The sequence below is a fragment of the Pogona vitticeps genome, chromosome 4, assembly GCF_051106095.1.
Source record: "Pogona vitticeps strain Pit_001003342236 chromosome 4, PviZW2.1, whole genome shotgun sequence".
Taxonomy (NCBI): Eukaryota; Metazoa; Chordata; class Lepidosauria; order Squamata; family Agamidae; genus Pogona; species Pogona vitticeps.
In genome coordinates this window covers 96,218,394-96,239,387 of record NC_135786.1, presented here as the reverse complement: position 1 = coordinate 96,239,387, position 20,994 = coordinate 96,218,394, and the positions used below count along the sequence as shown (strand labels likewise).

General features: G+C 39.3%; 1 protein-coding gene across 5 annotated transcripts in view; it reads left to right on the top strand.

Annotated features, from left to right (window-relative positions):
• FNBP1L (formin binding protein 1 like) overlaps positions 1-20,994 on the top strand; it is an 88,403-nt gene that overhangs the window by 60,003 nt on the left and 7,406 nt on the right. For 4 of the 5 annotated variants that reach the window (XM_078391787.1, XM_020788684.3, XM_078391786.1 and 1 more), the window contains 4 exons: positions 70-174; positions 2,550-2,678; positions 5,194-5,340; positions 5,487-5,690. In XM_078391787.1, coding sequence (XP_078247913.1) covers positions 70-174; positions 2,550-2,678; positions 5,194-5,340; positions 5,487-5,690 — 585 coding nt within the window. Of the gene's footprint in view, positions 1-69; positions 175-2,549; positions 2,679-5,193; positions 5,341-5,486; positions 5,691-7,976; positions 8,136-16,159; positions 16,175-20,994 lie in introns of all 5 variants that reach the window. The other variant, XM_078391788.1, reaches the window with a different exon arrangement.

Here is a 20,994-nt window from a genome sequence, read left to right as displayed (position 1 = left end):
CTCAGTGGCTAAAGATCTGAACTGTGACCAACTCCTCTTGATTTGTAACATGCTGCAATTGTGTTTTAGAGCAAAAAGAAATTCGAGAGAGAATGCAGAGAAGCAGAAAAGGCGCAGCAGTGTTATGAAAGACTGGACAATGATACCAATGCTACTAAAGCGGATGTTGAGAAAGTAAGTTATTATTAGAAAGGATAACCTTTTTTTTTTTGTTCTGTTCGTACAGCAATGTCTGAACGCCGTAATTTTGTGGAGAAAACATGCTTTAAAAAACTTAATATATCACAGAAGGACTGAATTAGTAACTGCATTCAGAATTTGGTTGTGTTTCTCCAAACCATTGTTTGATGAATATTATGTCAAACTGTGGTTTGGAGAAGCAGGACCAAGTTCTGTGCTCAGATACTCCAACCACGGTTCATGCTGTTCACGTTAATAGAATGCTTCCAGACTTGGTCAGTCTTCAGTTGGCCATTATGTCCAAACTGGCAGACTGTTCTGGGCAAACCTGTCAGATCACAATTGCAAGTCTTTCTTTGATCTTTATTTGCAGTTCTATTTTGGAGGTTTCCCTTGAGCACTAGTTTGGTAGTTTAGATCAGTGGTTCTTAACCTTGGGTTACTCGGGAGTTTTGGACTGCAGCTCCCAGAAGCCTTCACCACTAGCTGTGCTGACTGGGGTTTCTGGGAGTTGCAGTTCAAAAGCATCTGAGTAACAAAGGTTAAGAACCACTGGTTTAGATGTTAGCAACAAATTGTGGCTTAATAATGTCCTGGATGCCTCCTGTAGCTAACCTAGATACTTATATATTAATCATAGGTTGCTTGGAAGATCTGGAAGTGTGTTGTCTTTTAGTTCAAGTAAATACCAGTTTGTTAACTTTTAATTTCAGGTCAAGAGACACTGGCTGAAATCGTGTTGCTTTAACTTTCACCATTGGCCTTATGCAGCATAAACTGAGCAACAGGATTTCAGGCAACGTTTCTTAAAACTGCTTTTCCTTTTCTAACATCAAGCAAATGTAATATAGGATGTGAAGATTATAACACAATGTCCAGAATGCTGTTGGGTAGTTATGGGAGCATGAGGACAATGTTTTAAATCACACCAGTGAATTTCTGCTAATTAAAAAGTTGCTGCTTGTATCCCTTGTCATGCACAAATTCACAGGACATTCTGGCCATTGCATATATTTTCATCTGAATCTCAGATCATCCGATCTGATCCCGGCTGTGAAAGCCTTCAAGAGTACAATTATGTAGAGACTTAAACTGTTTACTAGTTTATGTTCACTCATGAAAAAGAAAAATATGGTGCACTTAAGAATGGGAAAGGACACCACAGGAGGATTGTGCACTGCACATCATCTAATTCCAGTGCACTAGAATTAGATTCTGTGCAGTGCACAATCCTCTCTCGAAGTCTTTCACGACTGGGATCCAATGTTTCTTGTAAGTTTTTTGGGCTGTTTGACCTCCAGAACACGGCCAAACAGCCCGAAAAGCCTAAAACAACCAACTCTACATAATTCTTGTTAATAGATCTTATTAGATCTATTCAGGCATGAATCGCCCAGCTTTATCTTATACATGAGTGCCATCCCCATCCCCTTCATCATAGTTTTTCTTCATGTGAAAAACAGCAAGCTGGTTAAAGAGAGTTCCTGTTTATGGGGGGGTGGGTGGGATTTCTCAGATTTTTTGTTTGTTTCTGGGAAGAACCTCCCTGTGAATGTGAGCCCTTGCTCTGAAGACTTGATGATTTTCACTTGAAGAAAGCAACAGCGAAGGAGGTCAGGCTAAATGCTCTGTTGTTTGCATGTTGGATGATGCAAGGTGAATAACTTCTGAATTAGTCTAATCTAGCATCTACTTTTATTTATGTTTTGCTGAGATAACATGTAATGTAAACTTTTAACTAGACTTTTTCCATGTAAGACTTAATGGCCAGAATTCTATTCAAAGCACACAGTGTAAACTAAAAACCTTGTTACCAGTGTATGTGATCATGCCACTTCTCTGTGCCCCAATAATATGCCAGTTGTAGCCCTGGCTACATAACAGATGGCCAGAAAACTGGTTGTGTGTTCACTCTTGTGCACACGGTATTTCACAAGAATATTTGGGCCGGTATCTTCCAACTCTGCTCATCTCAACACTGTTGTCTTCAATCAACAATACAGTACTGCCGCTTTCAGTCTTACAGGAAAGTCATGATGATGGGACTTCTCCTTCTGATCTGGAGGGAATGTACAATCCTCCAGTACAGATGTTGGGCCACAGTATGCATATTGTTTATATTGCATGCTATCATGCATATTGTATGTAATAAATAAGCTATCCCTGGAAAAAAATGATTTTTTTTCCCTATCTAAATACTGTTATGCTTACAGAAAAGTTTTCCAGACGTATTGATTATGGTCATGAATGTTTAAAGAGAAATAGTTATGTTCAATGCTAATGAAAGCAAATGTCCTGAAAGCTTAATATGTTGATAAGTAGGATTTAATCTAAACAATTTGTTGATATTGATGTTCCTCTTTTATTAGGCAAAACAGCAGTTAAACTTGCGTACACACATGGCTGATGAAAACAAAAATGAATATGCTGCACAACTGCAAAATTTTAATGGTGAACAGCACAAGCATTTCTACATTGTCATTCCCCAAATTTACAAGGTACATCTTTCATAGAAATAAAGCAAGAGTTCTATTTATGAAGGAAACTTGGTGTGAACTATGTGAACCTTAATTTTTTAACCAAGAAATTAAGATGATTTGGGGTTACTTTAAAAACAAGATATACTTCCCTCTCAAACACTACTCCCCTTTAGATTTAGTTGATTATTTTACTAGCTAAACTTAGAGTTTAAGACATGCTCAATGTCTAGGATTGCACCCATATTCAATATGTTTGCTTTGTTTCCTAGAAACAGTTGTTATATGCACAAGAAAGCATTTTTGTTAGTGTTAAATGGACCAAAAATGATTACTGCTTGATTTTAGTGGAATTGATTTTAATGGAATTTCAATTTGTATCTATTCAAGATACTCCTAACGGCTGCAACCCAGCTGGGATTTCCTGTCTGTTTTAATATATTTAAAATGTTTATACACTTCCCTTCAGCTTAAAAAAAAAACCAACAAACTCCGAGGATGGCATATATAAAGATAAACCAGTATTTCCCACAGGGAGGAAAAAATGTTTCATTCAATAACAAGTAGCAAGTGTCAGTTAAAAATTATCTGTGATGTTTAAATTGGCACTTTAACATTCTGAAAGTCCTGCAGTTTATTTGGGGGCGGGGAAGTGTTTTGTGTAGTTGAGGTTCTGAGTTTCCACAAACTATGATAAAGCCCTCTTCACAGTCTCTACCTTCTAACTTCAGAGAGATTCCTCTGACGAATGTGTTATTTAGGCAGGCTCATGTGGGAAGAGGCAGCCTAGATATTTTAGATCCCTCACCCTGGGGCCTGTTAGCTAAGACAGGAGGGAGCTGCAGCCCCAAATATCTGTGGGGGAGTGCCAGGCTAGGGAAGTCTGCTCTGCAGCCTCTTCTTTTGCTTTCTTCTGTATGTTCGTAATGTGAGGGAGACAGGTGGGGAGGGCAAAGCTGGTGACTTTTTGGGGTTGGGAGGAGAAGAGTGAAGTGGGAAATCTCCACCCAGTGCATCACCAAGAGAATCTGATGATTTCAGTGGATGTGGATGTACCGGTACTCTAATGTTTCCAGACTGCAGAGGGTGGGGAAACTGAGCATCAACCCAAACGTTGTTTCCCATCCTGGTCTGTTTTCTCCAGAGAAGTTTTAGAAGTTTCCTGACTGACATTTTATAAATGTGGGAAACAGTTGCCACAAAACAGGACAGTGTTTCTGTGGATAGGTGCCATGCTGCCTATACCTATATAACCTTCCTTTGTGGGAACTAGCTATGTATGTTGACTTTATTCTTCGCTGTTTATCTTTTTGTACTTATTTGACAAGTGTATGGGTCTGCATTAAATGCAGTGTGTCACCAAATCAGACCCAGGATAAAAATGAAGATATGTACAGTATTTTTCTTGTACTTGGAGCAATATGCAGTTGAAACAGACATATTGTGTAGCTATTATAATTTGCTACCTTGATTAGTAACCACTTTCTGGGAAGACTCTTTGATAATGAGAGTGAAGCTCTCGATTTTGATATTCAGACGGGCCCTTGTGTGTGAGTGTATTTGAATGAAGACCTAGTAAATTTAATTATAAAATTGTTTCCTCTAGAAGAAATGGAGTCATAACTGGAGTAACCTTAACTTTTTGGGAGTCATAACTGAAGTAACCTTAACTTTTTGGGGAATTCCAAAGAGTTCCTGCTACATAATTCTGTTTTGTGATACTTTCCATTTTCCGCTTACTTAAAGCCCACATGTCTTCCTGTTTGTTTAGACCAAATTTCTTATAGCAGTGGAGAGAAACTCTGAATAGGATTCAGGTTTCCTATGTATACCATTGTAATTTTTGTTCTGCTTTTAAACAACTTTGGGTTCCTTACATCCAGGGAGGTGAAATATATATAAATGAATGAATGAATGAATGAATGAATGAATGAATGAATGAATAAATAAATAAATAAATAAACAAACAAATAAATAAATAAACAAATAAATAAATAAATAAATAAATAAATAAATAAACGCGAATAATCAAACAAAACAAACTCACATAAAATAAGGCTGTGTAAAGTAATAAAATTGTCTTGTAAGGTTTCTTAATGTTTTCAAAGAAATATTTGGGGATTAAATTTTTTTAAAAGCTCAAGAAGAGATTTTATTTTTTACTGTCTATAATCCTTCACACGTTGTCTCAAGTTCAGCACAGATATGTTTTCTTAAAGTTAACATAGAAGTTATTCTTTGATGAACGACAAATTGTAGCATATGGTTTGAATCCATAGATGGCTTTAACTGGTTTTAATTTGCCTAACAATAGATTGGTTACCTGCATTTTCACAGTGAATTTCAATAGTTTGTGCAACTTGTTATGTATGTGTTTGTTTTTCACATGTTTGTTGTCCAGTAAGATAGCACAGGTAAAAAAACCGTAACATGAACAATGTTTTAAATAAAATTGGGAAGAAAGATGGTCCAAAGCTTGTAAATTACTTATATGCTTATGAGTGTGTGGATGCTTAGTTTTTCTTTATCACTGTAGCATCTCCAAGAAATGGATGAACGAAGAACGATCAAACTTAGTGAATGTTATAAAGGATTTGCAGATTCTGAACGCAAAGTCATTCCAATAATCTCGAAGTGTTTAGAAGGAATGATTGCCGCAGCAAAATCAGTAGATGAATGCAGGGTAAGTCATACTTCTTTTTTTCTTTGTGTCCACCTTATCCAAAGTAAACATGTCTGCATGTCTGGTGATATTCTTAAATATCACTTCAGTTAAGCCATTAGCTCTCTTCATAATCTTTTTATAAACATCATATCTCTTCCATCAAGGACTCTCAAATAGTAATAGACTCCTTCAAGTCTGGTTTTGAACCTCCTGGAGACTTTCCGTTTGAAGATTACAGTCAGCATATTTACAGGACTGTTTCCGATGGAACAATCAGTACACCAAAGCAAGAAGGGATGAAAATAGATGCAAAGACCACTGTGGGCAAAGCTAAGGGCAAACTCTGGCTTTTTGGAAAGAAACCAAAGGTAAAAAAAATTGTGAATGTTTTCTGCACAAAAACATACTGAGGATTTGTGACTGAATGTTCTAATATGTCCTTTGAATCAAAATAGTAAATGCTGTTTTGATGTTATAGATAATTTTGAAACGTCAGACAGACAGACCTGAAATCATTGGCCCAAATCCTGTTGTGCAACTCTGTGCAGTTCAAGGTTGTGCCTGTAACAGTTGTGCAACAGCTGAAGCAGAAGTACGATACCTGAAACAGTTCCACTTGTGTGGTGCAGTCCCTTTTACATGTTTACACTGGCACAACTTTAACGTTATGTTGGTACAAAAAGAATACTGTCCATTGAATAATATCTGGAATTGCTTGATGTCTTTTGTTGGCTGGCTTGTCCGTTTTGGAGACTGCTTTCAGATATGATTCATAGCCTCACAATATCATTAATGAACTTCACCTTAATAATCCAACAGGAAGTCCAGGTAACATGAGCTATAGAGAAAGTAGCAGAGTTACCCAAGGCAGCTGTAGCTGATTTGAGCCATCACAACAAGTAATTTGGCTGGGCAACTTGTTCACTTTTGCCCAAGCAGAGGCCTGATCAGGAACTGCTTCAGTTGCTCTAATCCAATCTCGCAGCTTCAGTAGTTTGCTTCTCATTTGTTGGGACTGTACGAGCTCCTGTCAGCCAGTCATGCCTCTATCGGTTGGGGTGTGGCTGCTGTGCTGGAATCTGAGATGAAAACAAATCAGTTGAGCAACACAGGCCTGCACATTTTCTCACCTTGTACTACTTAAATTCAACATTTGCGTAGGTGATGTTCATTGGTTCTTTTAATGAGTTGGCGGAGATTACCTTAGTGGAGGTGCTTCTTTTAGAAAAAAACAAACCACACACACACCATTCTGCAGATTTAAAGGGTTACCTAAATTAAATCTGAATGTAATAAAAATCTTAATGTAGGCCCCAACAAAAAGCATGATTTTACTTTTAATTCCCCCTCTCCTTTTTCCCTGTCATAAAAATTTAGTAAAGTATGTATAAAATGCTTCCATGTATGCTTTTGATAAAAGAATAAAATAATTAACATTTTCTCACTGTAAAGCGTATTTATGAATGCTTTTGTTTCTGTCCTTTCAAGAAATAGATAATCAAATCAAAAGAAAAATACCAAAGTCCTTTATATAATTTTTCATGTCTCTGTCAAAAGTGTACTTTAAGTATATGCTCTAATGCTAGCTACTTTGTTGATGTTTTTGAAAATCCTATGAAGACATATATTTTTGTTATCTAATATCTCAGATGAAAGATTCTTGAGTGCTTGCTTTCCTAAATTGCAACTCTTCTATACCATTTTAATAGTAAAAACAACAGGGACTTCTGTTGTATCTTAAGGACTAGTACGTTTATTATAGCATAAGCTTTTTGACTATAATTTTGATGTTACTTAATGTGCGGGGGGGGGAATTAAATGTTGCAAGTTTGGATTTGGGTCTGATGATCCACAAACAGGTGGACTGTTTCTGTTTGTGGAAGTGACACAGATCCATCAGAGGCTCTTCCTCCACAAAATGGACACTCCTGTATATAGCATAGAATAATATTTATATAACGCATTTTCCATGTATAAGATATTACTTTTTCCTAAAATCATTACACTAAAAATTGAGGGGCGTCTTTCACATGGAAGTAAGCTGAGATAGCTGAGGAGAGAACAAAACAGCCCATACCTTGCCTCTGTAAACAGGCTTCCTTCAGTCACGAGGCTTAGCTTGTTACAGTCAGAAGACTTAGCTTCCTCCAATCACGAGGCTTATGGAACTGAGGTCAACTGATGCTGAATAAACCAATTGGAACACACTTCGTTGGAGGTGGAGCCTCTAGGCTCAGATCCAACAGGGATTCAAAATGTCTGACCATTCTGAGCCCAGAGGCTGAATCCTCAAAGCTAAATTTTAATTTTTGAGTTAGAAAAGTATGGGGGGGTTCTTATAAATGGGGGTTTGCGTTATAAACGGAAAAATACAGTATTCACTGCACCCCCAAGAACCACTTCTTGCGCTGTTCTGAAGGTTCTCCAACTTTCCGGAACAGATTTTCTGGGGCACAGGAGCTGTAGAGTGGAGAAGAAGTTGGTAACAATACCCTGTATCTTATTGGCCGCTGGGGCCATCAGTTTAGCAGATTTGTGCTCCAGTCAGCTCCAGATCCAACACGGGGTCTGTTTCTGTATCAAGGGGGGGGGGCAGAGTTTTCGCTCTTTCTGAATGTTTGCTTTATCTGTTCCTTTCTTTATTTCTATATCAGCCTCAGTCCCCACCCCTTACCCCTGCTAGTTTATACACATCCAGTACTTCTAATGGTGCCAAGTATACCATATTCTCCATTGAACAAGGGCTTTATTGCATGAGTGAGATAAAAACAGGGAAGCCCAGAATTTCTTCTTTCAGAAGCCTCAAAAGAGGGGTAAGTTTTGCGATGAGTTGTAGGTGCATGATGGCGCTATGCTTGTGGTGTGGCTTTGTAGTACTCTTCACCCTCCTTATAAGGTACTCTGCTATCAAGGATCATATCAGAGTCATTGGGGTTTTGTTTCCTGCTGTGTAACAGCTGCCCGAAGTTGAACAGTGTGTGAGAACATTCACAGTAGTTCGCTTTGAGAAGACAGAGTTATAAAGAGGGTGCTGAGTGCCTGTTTTCATGGTGTGCCGATTCACATCTGTGAGCCTGCTTAATGCATAATGTATTTGGGGCAAGAGAGAGCTATAGGGAAAGAGAGGACGAGTGATTATAAAGGATGGATAGATAAGTGCCCTGGTTTGTGGGTTTTTCCAACAAAGTGTATAGATTTTTCTCATGCGCTTTGAAATGTCACACCGAGAGTTACCCACCAATATTTTGATGAGAATGCATAATTACTATGGAGGAAAGCAAAGACGTATTTGGTAATAAATTTATCCTACCTTTCCTCCAAGCAGAGAGTGGCATACAGTATATGGTGTCTTACTCCCCCCCCCTCGCCTCGAACACTTACTTATCTTCTTAATAGTCCTGTGAGATAGGATAGGCACAGAAGGAATGCCTGCCCCATGGATCATCTCATCAGCTTTCTGGCTTAGCAGGTGTTTGAGTTACAGTTTTGCTGCTGTAAATCCAGTCTTCCTTACTGTTAGGGCACACATAGTCTCCTAACGTATGAGGATGAAATATCCCGCATGAACTTAAGTACAAGAGACATTTGCTCTACCACTCACGTGTTGTGAAGTGCCTCTCATTCTCTAATATTTCTCATTTGCCAAAAAGTGGCAATCAGGAATACGCTGAATTGCAGGATTATTTCTACCTTCTGGTTCTCTCTGTTGACCTCCCGAGAACTGCCCTCTAGTGGGCATTTCTGTCGGTTCAGTTCTTTCCTGGTCTGCACATGCACAGACCCTGCCCCATTACCGGAGTATATACTCCCAAGGGAGTGTTTTTTTACTTTCTCTAGATTATTCATTTGATTCATGTCTTAAACTAGCTTCCATGAGTGTCCCCAAGCTGTTTAGCTGAACAGACTGCGGTCAGCTATATTGAAAAGACAGTTTTGGGGGAACAGAATTGTAGAAGAAACTATACCTACCTCCACCTTACATGATACTAATATTTAGATATATCTAACATATTATTACTTCATTTAAATATATGATTTTAAATGTAGTTTGACTCTCATGATTAATATTTTTTTGTTTCCTAGAGGGTTTTTCTTGTTGTTAAAATGCATTTCATCGTTTATGGATTACTAGTTAATGCCAGTTTTTGAGAGAGATCAAGGAAGTATGCTTATACTAATTTGCAGATGAAATTTGTTCTGGGGATAAAGTGATTGCCTAGCAACCTTCATTGTGTCATAATAAATGAATTAGCCTTACATTCTGGTGTCTCTGTAATGCATCCGCAGATAAGTGAGATTGAAATGTTGGCTGTTGATTACCAGAAGTTGAACACGTTTGCCAAACGTAATACCCATATCTATATATCTGTACATAATTTTATAAAACTAGAAACAAAATTGAATGGGAACGAACCCTATAGGTATCAGTCATTGCTGGTTTTTGGTGTTGACTAGAAAGAAGCCGATCCAGAGACGAAAGATATCATACGCAAGCCAGTTAATGATTAGAAAGAGGTTGTTTTCTTCTTGTTATTTGCAGTATCCATGCACTTTAACCTTGGATTTGGTTAGTGCAGCATGGTGCAAAGTAGAAAGCCTACCATGTTATGTATGTTTTGTATTCTGAAAGATGTTTGAAGTAGCCTCAGGAACTAAATTCTGTATTCCAAATATAGTATGAAAAATTAGAGTTAGTTGCTTCCAGGTTGTTCCAGATCCCTTGCAGCACTACTCTTCAAGAGTCCTTGGGTGGCTATCCTGGTCTTTTCTCCCTTTAAATGAAAGAGTCTCTGGGGAAACACAGAAGATGTCAAGGTCTGGGCCCTCTGTAAAATTCCATTTACGGGGCAGGGCAGGGCAGGGCCATCATAAAAGTACCCTGTATTTACCTGAATTTGTGTAACTTGTTAGACTTCCAATGTCCATGTTTTCAACTCATTTAGATTTCTTAACAAGGAGAAAGTAATTCTGATGGAGTTTCTTTCTTTGATAAGGAAGTACTAGAGGAAGTTGGAAATGGTAAAAATATTTGTGAGACTTGCTTTGCATGCAGTTTAACCAGACTGCAGTAGCATTTTACGTTTACATGGGATATCCATAGAAGTACAGATGGAGACAGTGTGAGTTACACTGGGGGTGGTTGTTGTTTAGTCGTTATTTATACCCTCAGTACATTGAGGGTACTGAGATTACAACGCATGCACCTCCCATTTCCGACATAAACTGGTTTCGATGATAGCTGAAAAGACACAGGACACACTATTCCCTCCTTTATGCTAGAGATTGATTTTGCTGAATATATTTCAGAGATTTATTATCTTCTTAGTGGAAGATATTTTGGATGGTACTTCTTTACGATGTAGTCATGGAAAATTTTAAGAGCTGAAATTATTGAAATTATATTTAATGTTCAAGTTTATTCACCACACTATAAATGTAATAAAATTATTACCACAGTCCTCCTTATTCAACATTAGTATTTCAGCTTGAATCCAAAAAAAGAGGTGTCCATGTCTTATTTATTTGCTTTTAAAGGAGTTCTGGTCCTGAGGTATATGGTTTTCGAACACATACATTTTATTACTTGGCATCCTGTCCACAATTTTTGTACTCTCAGCAAGGGGTTTTGGTTTAGAGGGTACTGCTGTAGAGGACATTTCCTTCAGAGAAACAAACAATAATGGAGATAATAAGCATTTAGCTACTCTTGTGCCAGATGCACACAATAAATTGCTAATTGTTTCTCTTGACCTGGAGGGGAAAGAAGGCCTTTGGGATCTAGGGAATTTGGTGGGTGCACTAGAGGAAGAGACCCAGACAGAAGAAGAGGATAGAGCAGGGGGTACACAAAGGAGACCTGTGACCCAACATCATGGTCAAGGAGATGGAAGAGCAGGGTTCTGGGTGAGGGACACCTTCAAAGAGCCTGATGAGGTCTTCCAGACTGAGGAGAATCTTCCAGAAGAACCTGAGTGACCTAGGGATGGGGAGTACATTTATAAAGAAGATCCTTGGACAGGAGTATTGGCGTAGCTATATGCCCAAGGATGAAGTGGAGAATCACCTCAAACCCCAACTCCTTCCTCATCCTTCTTATTGGGGAGAATGGAGGGATAAAGGGAACCAACATCATTCTAGTCACCCCAATTCCGGTGAACCAATGCCAACCCAGCTCTGACGCTGAGAGAGGCAGTGCCATTAGGAATGTCAGCATCAGCTCCCTGTCAACCAGAGTGAGAGATGGGGAGGATGTGTTCTGATTGCCCTCAATGCAGACATAATCGGCTGTCTTTGTTGCAGGCTCCATGGTTCACATCAGTGGAGGCAGCCTCGCTAAGACAGATTAAACCGAAAACCTTCATGTTCAACAGAGGGTTATTAAACACAGAGAAAGACTTACAGAGAAATATTTATATTTATTTATTTATTGGACTTATAAACCGCCCCATAGCGCTACAAGCACTCTCCGGGCGGTTTACAATTTTAATTATACAGGCTACACATTGCCCCCCCAGCAAGCTGGGTACTCATTTTACCGACCTCGGAAGGATGGAAGGCTGAGTCAACCTTGAGCCAGCTACCTGGGATTTGAACCCCAGGTCGTGAGCACAGTTTTAGCTGCAGTACAGCGTTTTAACCACTGCGCCACGAGTGAAGGAAAATAGCCCAGAAACCCTGAGACTGTTTTTCCGTATCTCTTACCCTTGCTAGAATAAAACCTGTTTGTCTTAAATCTTCTGCGTCCTCTTCTGTGGAACAAGGAATGGGGGAAGGAGCTCCCGTGGACCCAGCCAGGGCCATCAGGGCTCACAGTCATGCTGAGCGATCTGTTCATCTTATACTAGGGCAGGTGGGATGGTGTAGAGAAGAGAAGGGAGTCTGTGCATCTCTGAGCCCATGTCTGCATTCCCAGTAAACAGATGCATCCCTTGAGGCCGGAAGTGCTGGATTTGGGAGGCCGCTTGCAAGGCCAAAAATACTGTGTGTGCTTGTCATGTCTGTACACAGTTGGCTCCTTTCCAGACAAAGGAAGGGAGCCTACAATTAACCAAAACTGAATACTTTCTAGAATTATTAGGATTTTGACTGGATTTATTTTTAAAGATTGAAGTAATCAGAGGAATGATTTCACTATTCTGAGAAGTCTTAGTATTTGAGACAGCATGTTTTGCCTTCTGGTAAAATACTACCTATGACATTTGAACAGTACAGTGGTGCCTCGCATAACGAGCGCCCTGTTTAACGACGAATCTGCATAGCGATGTGGATTTTGCGATCGCAAAAGTGATCGCATCGTGATGTTTTGAATGGCAAAACACTGCATTGCGATGATCGGTAAGCGTTTCGCTTACCGATTTTCACATTGCGATGTTTCCCCAACAGCTGATTGGCGGTTCCAAAATGGGTAAACAAAATGGCCGCCTGCAGAGTTTTTGCGTGGTTTCCTCGCTTACCGGGCGGCGAAAATGGCGGCCGTATGGAGGATTTCCGCATAGCAGTGAGTTTTAAGGGGTTTCAGTGTGTTCCTATGGGTTTTTTTGTTTCGGATAGCGACAATTCTGGATAGCGACGATTTATCTGGAACAGATTATCATCGCTATGCGGGGCACCACTGTACTATGAATCCATAAACTATTCTCTGCTTAAGCCATCAGGAGAGTCCATCTAGCACCAGCTGTGCATGCAGAAAACAAATGAAAACTGATGAAATTTTCGGAAGCATTTAGTATGTTGTTGACATTGCTCATCCAAAAGTAATAATAAATACAGCTGTGGGTCTTGTTTCTTACTGAATAAAAGAGTAGAAGGGAAATATCCTGTTTCCCCGAAAATAAGACCTAACCTGAAAATAAGCCCTAGTATAATTTTTCAGGATGCTCGTTATGTAAGCCCTTCCCCCAAAATAAGCCCCAGTTGAGTGAAACCCCACCCTCCACCCTTGTGCAGCAACCAGAAGAAGATGACAGGACTGTATTTGAATCAATGTAGATTGCTGTACATGAAAAAAAAAGACATCCCCTGAAAATAAGCCCTAATGCGTTTTTTGGAACAAAAATTAATATAAGACCCTGTCTTATTTTCGGGAGAAATCATACTATGACACACAAAACCAGACGTAGCAGATAGATAAATATTTTGCTGTTGTTTAAATTTTTTTAAATGTTCAAATGTTTACTCTTAGGAGCTTTTAGAGGTTGTTCAGTATGTCTTTAAGACGAAATCCTTCCAGTGTTAGTTGGAGATTGTCCATATGAGTAAACCTTGTATGATTTGACCATCCCTGTTGTGGGCTGCGCGGCAGATAGGAATGATCTATCCCTAACACATTAATGGTATTGTACATACCCAGTTACTCTTGGTGGGTGCATGGTGTTCCGTGGATTGCTTTCTATGGGTCCTTCAAAAGCTTGGAAAACCTAATTTAAAAAAACTGCTGCTCTACAGCCATTGTGGTTGTACTCTGAGGAAATAATTAGAGATGGGGGTATTCGTGTGTGTATACGAATACCCCCCCACAGGTGGCAATACCGAGGGTCCTGGCCTCCTGGGGCCAGACCATCCACTCACCGTTCTGCTGCTGCGGGCTCCGAGCTCTCTTCCCATCGCTCCGGAGCTTGCGGTGGATTGGCCACTCCTGGCAGGAGGCGAAATGACAGGCCTCTCTGCCCGGTCGAAGAGTGGCTTATCCACCGCGAACTCCAGAGTGATAGGAAGGGAGCGCGGAGCCCGCAGCAGCAGCAGAACGGTGAGTGGATGGTCTGGCCCCAGGGGGCGGCGACCCTCGTTATCTCCACCTGTGAGATATGATCCAGGCAACTTTATAGATCTTGGTGACTGACTTTCAACCATACTTGCTCTGATAACTGAAAACATAGCAATCACAGTCATGTTTCCTTCTTTTATATTCTGAAGATTTTTATCAGTGCATCATCAGTTCAGAGTAGCTGTCTGACAACACTCTCGTAATATCATTTTATGGCATACACTGATGCTAAATGCTGTATCCCCTGTAAGTTATGAAAGACCAGATTTAAGTCTGTTCACCAATTCACCAGAAACGTAGTCATTTTATATATATATATATATATAAAATGACTAAGTTTTATATATAAAATGACTAAGATATATATATCCATATATATATATATCCATATCCATAGGACCGTGATGCGCAGATTCTCCAGATAGTACTCAAACTGTTATCACAAACTTTATTAAAAGTTGGATTTTTCCTGTTGTTCTCTCACTCGGGGATTGTTAATTCTGAATATCTATCAGATTACTTTTTAACACATCTCCTAGTAAGTATGTACAGTGGTGCCTCGCACAACGATTGCTTCATACAACGATGAGTTCACACAGCGATAGGTTTTTTTGAGGAATTTCCCCCATCGTTTAACGATGTTCTCTATGGGGGAATTTCACTTAACGATGTCCCTTTTTGTTCATTTAAAAGTGTCTTAAAATGTTTGAAACCTGTTTTAAATGCTTGGATTCCATAGTGCACCTTGTGAAACATGTGCAAACTTAATTTGGTTTTGTTCTGAGTCTTCATTAATTTTTGGTGATTTTTTAATTTTCCCCATTTAAATCAATTGAATGGACAGTTCAGTGTATTTAAATAGGGAAAACAAAAAATCATCAAAAATTAAGGACGACTCAGAACAACACCAAATTAAGTTTGCATAGGGTTCAGGAGGTGGGCTAACGATTGCAAGCATTTAAAACATGTTCCAAACATTGTGATTATTCAGTAAATATTACTGCATCTTTTTTTTAAAAAAGGAAAGAAAGAAACTGTGTCCTGGGATCTTTCTCTATCACTGGCTTCCCTTCTTTTATCATTAATGGTGACTTTAATAATCCCGAATAAGAGTAATGGTTGTTCTGATAGTAACAATAGTAATAATTGCTAATATTACTGCATAACAGTCTTATAGCAAAGACTTTGATTGAGAACAAGGTGAGCAGCTGTGGCCTTCCAGATGTTGCTTGTTTGCAGCCCCCATCGTCTCTCAATCCTAATTGGCTAAGTTGGCTAGAGCTGATGAAAGTTGCTGTCCAACATATGGGGGCACCTTTGTTTACCTATGTTTTGACTGTTCCACCATGCCTTTAGAGAGAGTCTTCACCAGTTTTTAAAATTGGCTATTATTTTGTAGTTACTGTAAGTGCCTCAGTAAATTGAAAGGTCTAATGAATATATCAGAAGTGCTTTGATTGCATAAGGAGATGAACTTGCGTGGCTGTAACATTTACCTGTATCACACATGATGAAGTCATGCTGGAACCTCACTGTGGGACTTGGGCAAGTAGGAGACAATCAGGTTTTGGGAACGTGCCCTTTTGATCCCTAGGCTTAAGTAAATGGGACCTTCTTGTGCACAGTACTTGGCTGATAGTGGATTATCACCATTGTCAACTCTTTCTGCTTTGTGTAGTGCCTGTGTGTGCCTTTTTGTTTTGTTTTTTAAATGTAAATGTAAATTTGACTACTATTTCCATAATTACAAAATTAAATCATTCTTTTCATGTGGCAAGCTTTTTTTCCTTTGGTTTGAGCTATTATCTCTATCGGTGCATGCCAAAGCTTTACAATCTGCAGTTATTTGAGCTGATGGTTAAAATATTCAGCATTGTTTGATGTTCTACTTTTAAAATTGCAGCACAGCGTATCCTTGATAGCAAATTCCACTGAACTCAGTGGTGATTACTTCCAAGTAAATATACACAGGATTGGGTGTCAAAGGAGGAGATAAGAAAAATCCTCCTAAGTGATGGTTGGTAGCATGCAAATAATTTCCTGTTTCTTTCTATTTTCAATTTAACTGGTCAGTGGTCGGTGAAGACGGTAAGGCCTGTGTGCTGATCTGTCTGCTTCATAATGACAGCATGAAAAATAGCTTCTCCATCTCATAGTTGCCTTGAGTCAGTTGGTGAGATATGTATTCAGATCACTGTGCATATTCTTTATTTCATAACCCATCTCTGCTTTATGTAAACAAAATAGACTCTTGATATTTTCACAAGTTATATTATACAGATTGTTTGCAGACTAAGGATATAAGTAAAATAAAATGGAAATTGTCTCAATTTAGAGCTCCATTTTGCTTACAAAATGTATGTGAACTAGATATGTCATTAAAACCTATCACTAGAAAATATTTGTTGATCTTTCTCAAGCTGAATTTTGAGGATGCGTCGTCTTTACATAAATACAGTCTGATGGAGTGGTCATATGAAAGGAAAATTTTGTGTCAAATCTAAATTGTGGCAGCTTAGTTTCAAATAAAGTCATTTTTCCATTTACAACAACTTAGTTCTATTTACAACCGGGAGGCAATGGAAGACAGGAGGGCCTAGCATGCTCTGGTCCATGGGGTCACGAAGAGTTGGACATAACTAAACAAGAACAACAACCAATAAACATGTGTCTTAAAACAGAAGTCTAGTTAGATCGTGCTGTTATGCAAGCTGAAGTGCAAAAATTGTCTTGAGTGTAGTTTGTAGTGATTACTGGAATAAAATTTATGAGTGTCAGCATGTATCATTTCCTCTAAGAATGACATCAACCAGTGGCTATATTGGTGTGTCCCCTTTTTTAGTTTCAGCTACAAGCCGGTGCATCTTTATTAGGAACCAACCTTGTTCTTATAGTTTTACTGAAATGAAAAATATTTGGTAGACATGGTTGGTGGCTATGGGAGAAGAAAATGGAGGAGGATTCAAAATATTCTTCATGTTTTCTTTGTAGTTGGTGTGGACGGCATGAAACATTCACAAATAAGCTGGCCCCGCTAGTCCTTAGGCATAATGCACAGTAAAGTGTAATGATTTCTGGATAGAATTTTATTTTGCAGTGTGTTCAGTTAAAAGATAATATATTGTGCTACAAGAGTATGATGCCATAGTAAAAACAAAAAACAAAACTGGTGATAAATGATACCAACTGTATCTGTTTTGCTAAATGGTCTATGTTACTGTTTTTAAGGTCATTAAGGTTTAACATAGGTTGTATTCTAGCAAATTTATAGTAGGACTGAAGTCTACAGTTCAAGGTTTACATCCCAGTGATTTCAATGGAGTTTAGATTTGTTTCTGCTGGATTGTGCTTATACTGTAGCTCTTCCTTTGTATATGCTGAGTGTGGCCTCTAGTATATTTAGCAACAAAAAAAAATCACATAAGAACCAGACGTTCTTTCTTTTAAAACTATATGCCTTGAGTGATATAAATTTTGAAATCATGCTGAACCTCACTAGGCTTGAGCTAGAATAATATAATGTAAAACAGCAACAACACTTCGTAGTGGTTGTTGTGGGTTTTTCGGGCTCTTTGGCCGTGTTCTGAAGGTTGTTCTTCCTAATGTTTCGCCAGTCTCTGTGGCCGGCATCTTCAGAGGACAGCACTCTGTGCTCTGTGCACTTCGTAGCTTTGCAGTTTTAAAGGAGATTTATAGAGGAGCCTTCCAGCATTAGTTCAGCTGAAAGATCAACTTTTAGGGAATGTATGTTGGCATCCTTACTGATCTGAAAAGAAGATTAGTCTAGGATTTTACAAGAAGATGAAGTCAATAAGGCCTTATTGTTTACGTGCTGAAACAGCTTCCTTACGCAGATCACGAACTGTGAACACATAGACTTCTGAATTCCTTTTTACCTTGTAATTGCTGATTGGTGCTATAATTAACTTATTAAATTGTTAATTACATGTGTTCAAGTAGGTGGATCTGTGAGTCTTTGTAACACCCTGTTTATAGCTAAGAAACTGTTGATTGTGATAGTACTCATCTAGTGTTGAATATACTAGAAGCATCTGTATTCCCTTCAGGAGAATCTGTATCAGGAGGACTTTGGACAGCAGAGTAAACCTGTAGCTTCTAAGCATTTCCTTGAGACACTCATAGTTATGTAGCGTTTGGCATGTTTTAGTGGGCAAAAGCCAAAGGCATTTAGATATTGATTCCCAGTGAATATTAACTGTAATTCTTAGATGTGGATCCAAGGGAATGACAAGGTGGTGGGTGATACATAAACGGCATGCATTCATTATGTTTCTTTAGATGTCTCCTGTGGCAAGATGATGAAATGAATAATCTTGAATCTCAGTACTTGCAGAGACAAGATTATAACTGGTCCATTGATTAAAGATTTTGCAAACTTGCTCTAATAGGCCAAGGCAGATAAATTTAATCGGTGTTACCTATCAGATGAGCCCTGACAAAGGAATCCATTTGAAAGCGAGTTGTTTCCAGCAAGGAACTCTGTATGTCATGCTTTTAAAGGGTAAATTGATCCAATGTTTTGAGACTCACTGTAGGCTCACATGTAAACTGGATAGCAATACATCCAGTGCAAAAGAAGCAAAAATACCCTTGTTACCAGATTTTCTGTTTCTGCTTTATAGCTCTTGAGTCTTACCACAAATATCTCTTGTTTAGAAATGGAATGAGAAATCGGAGTGAATAAAATGTGTATAAATTTGTAGCTAAGTGGTGTACAAATTTTGACAAGGCTTAATAGCCAACTGTGCAAGAGGGTCAGCCAGAGGTCTCAAAGTGCAGAGGTGGAGATCTTTGACCTTGGAGCAGGTGGCATGCTGTGAAACTCAGCAGAAGGCGATTCCCTTCACAGGAAAGTAGGGGGGGTCTTCCATGTTGCACTCAGCTTCTGTCTGCTTCAAAGCTGACAGACATGATAGAAGAAATCCTTCAGGGGAAGAGATTTCTTATATTGGGCTGAGTGAAGGCCTTCAGCACTGCAAGCTGGCAAATGGGTTCTTTGTAGCATTGGAGTCATACTTGAGCAGAGGGTTAAAGAATGTATGTCACTACACTCCCTTTGTACATTTTAAATTCTGACTGACCAGATTTTGCTCATTTTAATTTTATTTATGCTGAAAGAATTTGGAAGACATTGTTTGACAAAAATTGACCTTCTCAAAAGGAATATTTTGCTAATAGAAATGTCAAGCTGGCTCTTTGCTACATTCAGCCAGCAAATAGAGAGCTACTCTCAGGAATGCTTGCTCTCTCCTTAGTGCAAAAATATCTTTCTCCTGTCATCAGGGTTCAGATGGTTCCTTGGGCAGGATGGGAGCTATGATTGAGGCTCATTAGGATCCCTCTTATCCCTAGATCTGGTAGCCATTTTGAAGCAGACATTTCAGATCCTGTCTTAAGTGATCCTTAATTCATTTAGGTTCCTAATTTTGATACACATTAACTGCCTAAACACAGTGTGAAAGACAAGAGGTTGTTCCCCCTGCTCTCCTTTCCAGGGTGTCCATATCCTTTCCAGTTGGACCCCAGTGTGTGCTCTGCCAACCCATTGTGTTTTGGATGCATGTCACTGCAAGTGGTTTAATTCTGCAAGATTTTGCTTAAACTTTTTTTTTGTAACTTAAGCCAACTAACACAACTGAAGCAACTGTTTCAATTGCTAGTACTAAAGAGGAGCAGCGTGAACAGTTTTTCAAATCATAATGACATTATTTAGCCTTAGCCTTTCTGTCTTTTCTTCCAAAGCTTCCATTTTTTCTTTGGTCCCCAAATTTCTTTTGGGGAATTGCTTGTTTGTTTTTGGGATCAGTCAGATTCTTCTACTTCTGTCCAGAGATTCCATCTCATGATTCATTGGAACTCCCATGTAACTTTACCTGGGTGGGAGCTAGGAGTGGCAAACCTGTCTGGCGGTTCCAGTGAATTATAAGATAAGTAGTCTCACTTCCCATTGGTCCCTTGTAGAGCTTCTTGTCAAAGAGCTACTTGCTCACTGAGAATCCCATGCCACTTTGCCACTCCCATTCTCCACAGGGACAATTTCCTCTTCCTTCTTAAAAGCCATATAACGGGCATGAAACAGTGATACCACCTCTGTTAAATTCTCTTTTTGGTCACAATAATGCCTGAGAGGCTTTTGTTGCTGTCCAAAGGAAATACAAGTCCCATGTCTATTTGGAATTCTTACTCTCAGATATGTGTGTCCCCCCCCCCCCTCCAAGTCCAGCTCTCTAAACCAAGTTGCCTTTCCCTCTAAATTACATAATAGGCAAAAGTGACAATTTTTTAAAATATAGTTAAACTATCCAATTCAGGAAGAGTAAATAACAGGCCCTCAAGATTGCAGTTTGATAGAAGGTGCATTTTTCTGGAGCTGTGATTTTCAACATTACTGTAGGACAGCAATGGCAAACCTATGGCACATCTGCCACAGCTGGCACACAGAGCCCTCTCTGTGGGCACCTGAGCCATAAGTCGCCATCGAGAAATACTTACCCGTCCTTCAATCCCAGATTTCGGCACTTCCCTCTGCTGGTGCAGTGGTCCAGAGGGGGGGTGAAATGGCGGCTAGCCCAACGGAGGATTGGAGGACCGGTAAGTATTTCTGTGTTAATACCGACCCTTGGGGGGGGGGAGACGGACATACATTTAATCCTTGCAGTGCAGGGGCCATTTTTTTCTAAACTGAAACTTCAGTATTCAGGTTCAATTGCAATGTTGGCACTTGGAATAAATAAGTTGGTTTTATGTTGCAGTTTGGGCACTTAGGCTCAAAAAGGTTTGCCATCACCGCTGTAGGAGGAGTAGTTTCCATTCTGTGGCTTTGTTCAGTGACTAAGTGCTATTGGTTGTATGAAGTGTGCCAGCAGAGAGAGTAAGTTCACAGTTTT